At 38.8% G+C, this 7842-nt stretch overlaps 1 protein-coding gene across 1 annotated transcript; it reads left to right on the forward strand.

Annotated features, from left to right (window-relative positions):
- Positions 1-6639: 6639 nt before the first annotated feature.
- On the forward strand, positions 6640-7626 carry LOC109568954 (olfactory receptor 52P1-like). Its single transcript, XM_019974303.2, has one exon. It carries the CDS (start codon positions 6673-6675, stop codon positions 7624-7626), a length of 954 nt encoding a protein of 317 aa, XP_019829862.2. The 5' UTR covers positions 6640-6672.
- The last annotated feature ends 216 nt before the right edge of the window (positions 7627-7842 follow it).

Here is a 7842-nt window from a genome sequence, read left to right on the forward strand (position 1 = left end):
GAGATTGTAGTGATCCACACTGTCAAAGGCTTTGGCATAATCAATAAAGCAGCAATACATGATTTTCTGGAACTCTCTTGCTTTTTCGATGATCCAGCTAATGTTGGCAATTTGATCTCTGGTTCCTCTGCCTTTTCTAAAACCAGCTTGATCATCTGGAAGTTCATAGTTCACGTACTGTTGAAGCCTGGCTTGAAGAATTTTGAGCATTACTTTACTAACCTGTGAGATGAGTGCTAGTGTATGGTAGTTGGAGAATTCTCTGGCAGTGCCTTTCCTTGTGAATGGCATGAAAACTGACCTTTTCCAGTCCTGTAGCCACTGTTGAGTTTTCCAAATTTGCTGGCATATTGAGTGCAGCACTTTCACAGCATCATCTTTCGGGATTTGAAATAGCTCAACTGGAATTCCATCACCTCCACTAGATTTGTTTGTAGTGATGCTTCCTAAGGCCCATGAGTTCACATTCCAGGATGTCTGACTCTAGGTGAGGATCACACCATTGTGATTGTCTTGGCCATGAAGATCTTTTTTTATATAGTTCTTCCATGTATTCTTGCTGCCTCTTCTTAATATCTTCTGCTTCTATTAGGACCATACCATTTCTGTCCTTTTTGAGCCCATCTTCACATGAACTGTTCCCTTGGAATCTCTAATTTTCTTGAAGAGATCTTTAGTCTTTCCCATTCTGTTGTTTTCCTCTATTTCTTTGCATTGATCGCTAAGAAAGGCTTTCTTACCTGTCCTTGCTATTTTTTGGAACTCTGCATTCAAATGGGTATATCTTTCCTTTTCTCCTTTGCTTTTTGCTTCTTTTCTTTTCACAGCTATTTGTAAGGCCTCCTCAGACAGCCATTTCCTCTTTTGTGTTTCTTTTTCTTGGAGATGGTCTTGATCCCTGTCTCCTGTACAATATCAGGAACCTGCATCCATAGTTCATCGGGTGCTCTATCAGATCTAATCCCTCAATCTATTTCTCACTTCCACTGTATAATCATAAGAGATTTGATTTAGGTCATACCTGAAGGATCTAGTGGTTTTCCCTACTTTCTTCAATTTAAATCTGAATTTGGCAATGAGGAATTCATGATATGAGAGCCACAGTCAGCTCCCGGTCTTGTTTTTGCTGACAAGATGGAGCTTCTCCATCTTTGGCTACAAAGAATATAATCAATCTGATTTCAGTATTGACCATCTGGTGATGTCCATGTGTAGAGTCTTCTCTTAATTTGTTGGAAGAGGGTGTTTGCTATGACCAGTGGATTCACTTGGCAAAACTCTTATTAGCCTTTGCCCTGCTTCATTCTGTACTCCGAGGCCAAATTTGCCTCTTATTCCAGGTGTTTCTTGACTTCCTCCTTTTGCATTCCAGTCACCTATAATGAAATGGACATCTTTTTTGGGTGTTAGTTCTGGAAGGTCTCGTAGGTCTTAGAACTATTCAACTCAGCTTCTTCAGCAGTTACTTGTCGGGGCATAGACTTGGATTACCATGATATTGAATGGTTTGCCTAGGAAATGAACAGAGATCTTTCTGTCATTTTTGAGACTGAATCCAAATACCGCACCTCTGACTCTTTTGTTAACTATGATGGCTCCTCTATTTCTTCTAAGGGATTCTTGCCCACGGTAGTAGATATAATGTTCATCTGAGTTAAATTCACCTATTCAATCCATTTTAGTTCCCTGATTCCTAAAATGTTGACACTCACTCTTGCTATTTCCTGTTTGACCACTTTCAATTTGCCTTGATTCATGAAACTAGCATTCCAGGTTCCTATGCAATATTGCTCTTTACAGATTGGACTTTGCTTCTTTCACCAGTCACAGCCACAACTGAGTGTTGTTTTTGCTTCAGCTCTGTCTATTCTTTCTGGAGTTATTTAGCCACTGATCTCCAGTAGCATATTGGGCAACTACCAACCACGGGAGTTCATCTTTCAGTGTCCTATCTTTTTCAAAAGTATAAAAATATTAAATCACTATGTTTTATACCTGAAACCATAACCAAGTAGGAACCTATAGGGTCTTCCCAGGACAGAGCCCATCCTGTCCTCCACCTATCTTTTGTTTGTAGAAAAACGTTAGCTTCACAGGCCTTTGTCTAGTTACAAAGAATAAATTTCATGAGAGAAAATGCAGAAAGAAAGGAAAACTATGAAGCAAGACAAGATAATAATAGTTTAACCACTAAACAAAGTCAAGGACCTTTCACTTCCTCCTCAATGGCTATCAATAATATCGTGAAACCACCACTAGGAAGAAGAAGTTAACCATATGCTGATCACAAGAACAAAGATCCCAGACTCTTTGAAACCAGGTTGAGGATGTTGACTCCGGATTAACGCACCACCAACCAATTACATGAGATCTCTGCCTATCCACACCACATTGGTTCTACCTTCTTACAACTCAGATGCAAAATGATCATACAAGGGCAAAAGAACAGTGGCACCACAGTTCTAGAAAGAACCTCATTTGTTCCTGGAAAACTAAGATGTATACCAACACCCTCCTCCATTAACCTTGACCTTAAAGTCTTGCCTTAATCATCCCCTGGGCTTCCCTGATAGCTCAGTTGGTAAAGAATCAGCCTGGCTTGCAGGAGACCCCAGTTCGATTCCTGGGTTGGGAAGATATGCTGGAGAAGGGATAGGCTATCCACTCCAGTATTCTTGGACCTCCTTTGTGACTCAGCTGGTAAAAAATCTGCCTGCAATGTGGGAGACCTGGGATCAATTCCCGGGTTGGGGAGATCCCTGGAAAAGCGAAAGGCTACCCACTCCAGTATTCTGGCCTGGAGAATTCCATGGATTGTATAGTCTATGGGATTGCAAAGAGTTGGACACGACTGAGCAACTTTCACTTTCACTTCACTTTCAATCATCTCCTCGGTGACAATTTGATTTGTGAACTAAGTTCCCTGCTTCTCCATTCTCTGGCAGTTGAATAAAACTTGTGCTGCTTCAATCTCAGCTTAGGTTTAATTTTGGCTATGCAAACCTGGAAGTGGAAAAGAAACTTCCTTGCCTAAACAGGGGGCCTCAGCTGGGCTAAGGCCCAAATAAGGGTCCATATGACCTAATTCATTAACAAAACTAATATAATATTGTATGTTAATCGTAATTCATTTTTTTTTAAATACTACATTCTGCAATGGAGAAACACATAAGAGCTATCAATACAAGCTCTGGGGAGTTTAGAATATTAACATAGCTATTTCAGAAGCATGGGGCTTCCCAGGTGGCCCTAGTGGTAAAGAGCCCACCCACCAGTGCAGGAGACATGGTTCCATCCCTGGGTTGGGATGGCATGAAAACTCACTCTAGTATTTTTGCCTGGAGAATCCCCTGGACAGAGGAGCCTGGTGGACTACAGTGCATAGGGTTGCAAAGAGTCAGACACAACCGAAGTGACTTAATACACACGCATTCCAGAAGTACGTTGTTATTGCACTGTGTTTATTCTTGGCCCAGTCCTCTTTCAACTTTATGTCTCCTAAGGGATCCATCAGCCTTTCAAACAGAGGGGCCTCCTGAGCATTGGAATAGCACATTAAAAAGTAGCCATAACTCTCAACTTAACCACAGAGTCCTCACTGTTCCAATGGTAACCACTGTCATATTTTTAAACCATTCCCACATACGCATATTGGCCTACATGCTACAATGCAAGACTATCATTTGAAGATTTGCAGAGAACAGCAGTTATCTTTTGTTATCATCTATGCTATATCATGGGCTGTGAGATAGAATTCAAGATAAAGCAGGTGAAAGTAGAGCAGGAAAGGAGGATTTATAAATGTGTAAATGATGTTACACATTTATAAGAAACAACTGAGTGATGTCAGTAATGTGATTTGGTAGTAGAAAAGAGGAACCAAATAAAATTGTACATATAAATATATGCATACTGTATCACTATTGTTTATGGAAGAGCATAACTGTCTGGAAATTTCTGCTACAGGGAAGTTTCTGGTTATATAACTCATAACCAGAAACAATTTTGAAAGCACATATTCTAAGAAGACAGTTGAAATAAATGAAGGGTAGTTAATGACTATGAATAAACAAACCATCTCTGGTGAGTCAGAAGCCTTGAGAACAAGATAATGGTCTGTGAAATTCTTAAGAGACTGTAAAGGATGTAGAGAAACATTACATCAACCATTCCTCAGAATCTACTGAGCACTTACTGAGATTGTGTACATTTCTTGGATATGCATAGTCTGATGATGGAGATTCACTTGAAAATAAATGCACACAATGCATAAGGTAAGAGATCTAACAGAAATAGGGACTTAATAGCTGCGTGACTGAGGTACTAGAAATAAACAGAGGAGGCAAGGATAATTCTGATAATTCCTAATTTAATGGCTGGGTGGCTATTGTTGTCAGCAAAACAAGATACATAACATAGAAGAGGAGGGGAAAACTTATTGAATTAATTTTGGGGTATCTTTTTGTGTAATTATTAAAATACCTTAATATAAAGTTTATAATGCATTCAACAAAGACTGTTTAGAAAATACAATGGCATTCCAAAAGAGTCAGCTCTACTGGAGTGGCAGATTTCAGCCAAGGGCAACACTGACTGACTGAGAAACAGGCAAAATATCAAAGCCCAGAGTGTCAGAAAGAATTAGATACTTATGTGGTTTAGAAGCAGATGGAATGAACGTGACAGCAGAATGTTAGAGAGGTCTTGAGCAGATATTCTGACTACCTAAGCAGATTGTCTGCTGAGGCTAATATAAAGAATGACTTTATTGAAACCAGTGAATTTCTCCAAAGTTTCTTTCAACATAAGCATGAGAGAAGACAGAAGAACTTCTAGGTGGGAAGGGTGACTGTACAAACAGAGTATGATTTAGGGGTAGTTCTCCATAATTTCCTCATCTGTGTGCCACGTTCTAGGGCTCTGACAGAAAGCCTCTGTTGTTTAAAGCAAGGGGAAGTCACTTTTTCTTGGTATTGATTAGACATGCTATCATCTTATAAGTAAATTTATTGGAAACTAAAAGACTATTTTTCCAATATTATTTTATATTTATCAAGATAAATTATTCTTGTTTGTAATGTAATTTTTTCTAGCTAAAAGGTATGGGTTTATTTCGAAGTGGGTTAGCCTCTTGTATGTTTGATTCTCCCAGAGGCAGGTGTAAGAATGGAACCTGGCAAAATTTCCAAGAAAAAAACAATCATTTAAGGATTTTCAAAGAGCAGAAGTTTAATAATACTTGAAAACCTTTCATACTTGAATGTTCACTATTGTAGATTTTGTCTTAATTTTTTTTTTCTCTGTCTAGGTTATAGACTTGGTAACTTATGTAGTAATTTCCAAAATTCTAGGATTCTAAATTGTAGCTAAAGTTTTGAATTTTTTGGAAATATTTATGACTGATTTTACATTTTCAATTTCTTACAATAATACACTTCAAATGCTTACTCACATAGGTTGAGTGTATCATATGTTTCATAGAGGAAGACACAGAAGCAGGCAAGTTTTTTTTTTTTTTTCATACAGATATTATGAAAACAACTATACAAGGAATCATTTCCGTTAGGTATATTTCTCAATATATATTGACTTTCATGTAAATAGAATTCAGGATCAGAAAGCAAGATATTGGGAACTATTATATACTAAAAAGCACATTAAGAAAAGTGGGGTGCATATTCCAGAATTAGAGTACTAGGTAGAAACTGGATCTTAGGAAGGATAGGGCCCAGTTATCATAACTAATGAAGGTGGTCAGAGCAGGAGTCATCAGAAACTACTTTTGCTGCTAAGACCAAAAAAGCTGAATTGTATTTTCCTTGCTCTTCCCTCTCATCAGGAAGGATGGATGCCAGAGGAGTCAGAGGTAGGGCTGCCTTCAGCAGGGATTGTTGGCATTCCAGAGACAAGGCTGAGCTTAGCAACACTTGTGTGCTTATTTGCAGCACGTATAGATCATTTGATAGCATAAAGAAATAAAATGTCCATTTTTCCCCTTTTTATATGGTTGTAATATGGTGTCCATCTTCAGATCTTCTTAAGGAGTTAATCTAAAATAGGAAAAATTTGTCTTTGGTTGATGATTAAGCCCTTATTGTCCTTATTTTCATAAGCTTTGTTTTTATGCTTTAGAGTTAGGTCTTATTCTACTATGTGCTCTATGGATAAGAGTATTATTAAAATAATGATTGCATTTTGAAATCCCTGTTAATTTTTGTGTGTGTTTATGTATGTGTATTCATACTTGATCTCCATTTTCTTTAAAAGACTTGACTTACTTCTTTTCTAAAACTGTTTATATCAGAATCCAACATTGCCTTTTGCACAGTGATGAAGTTATTATGTTGCTAACTGATCCTCTAACAAGAAATACATGCTACAGGGAGAATTGGAAAAAAAAAAATTGAAAACTCAGGAAAAAATATCTGAAATAAATAAACTTAATCTTTTCATTTGCAGGTGAAGATTCCAGGACTAAGAATGGGGACATTGTTAACCTGATGATTGACAGAGGTTTAGAAGAAGAGTCAGCCCTTCAAGCAGGTCATTTGCAGTGTGCCTGGATTCCACACATATAGGGCCTTCGGAAAAACAGTCTGTCATCCTACTTTCTGCACAGAGGGATTTGACCAGCTACTTTCTGTCTAAGCACACAACCTATTGACTTTTAACATGGCAGACAATGCTACTCATCACTACATTTCATCTTTCTTCTTGGTTGGTATTCCTGGGTTGCAAGATTTTCACTGCTGGATCAGCATTCCTGTCTGCCTCCTGTTTTCCCTGACCCTGCTGGGGAACAGCATAATCATCATTACTATCAAACTAGAGCCAAGCCTCCACCAGCCTATGTATTTCTTCCTTGGCATGCTGGCAATGAATGACATGGCCCTTGCGTCTTCCACAGCCCCCAAGATGCTTGGCATCTTTTGGCTGGATGCACATTGGATTGACTTTGATATCTGCCTAGCACAGTTGTATTTCATCCACACATTTTGCATAATTGAGTCAGCCCTCTTAGTTGCCATGGCCTTTGATCGCTATGTAGCTATTTGCATCCCACTACAATATACAACCCTCCTGACAACAACAATGGTCATGAAAATGGGTCTAGCTAGTGTGGTCCGAGCTATCTTCCTAGTTTTGCCATGTCCCTTTCTCATTAGAAGACTACCGTATTATACCAAATATGTCATCAATCATGCCTATTGTGAGCACATGGCTGTGGTGAAATTGGCTAGTGCAAACACCCATGTTAACAGAACATATGGAATCTGTGTGGCCCTTTCAGTGATGGTATTGGACCTTGGGCTCATAGCCACATCCTATCTCAAAATCCTCCAGGCGGTCTTCCGGCTCTCCTCTCAGCATGCCCGCTCAAAAGCACTGGGCACCTGTGCTGCCCATGTGTGCACTATCCTTGTCTCCTACACACCTGCACTCTTTAGCTTTCTAACTCACCGCATTGGCAAGAAGGTGCCTCCAAGCGTCCATATCATTTTTGCAAGTTTGTACCTTCTGGTGCCGCCCACAGTCAATCCCCTTGTCTATGGTGTCAAGACCAAGCAGATTCGTGACCGAGTGATTGGTCTCTTTTTCCCAAACAAAAAAATTTCTGAAAACTAAGATATTTAAATACAAACCCATGGTGGTAGAATCTGTTTCATGAAGTCATAGTACATTAATAACAGTTACAACCTTGTCCCCAACATATTTTTTGATTCATCTATGGTTTTAATCGGGGATATTTGATGCTGTACATTTATTTTTTTCTCTATTTTCAATTTTTATGCTTTCTTTCTTTTAGAACTAAAAATGTGTTTCTTCACATTCACAAATATT

The sequence above is a fragment of the Bos indicus genome, chromosome 15, assembly GCF_029378745.1.
Source record: "Bos indicus isolate NIAB-ARS_2022 breed Sahiwal x Tharparkar chromosome 15, NIAB-ARS_B.indTharparkar_mat_pri_1.0, whole genome shotgun sequence".
Lineage (NCBI taxonomy): Eukaryota > Metazoa > Chordata > Mammalia > Artiodactyla > Bovidae > Bos > Bos indicus.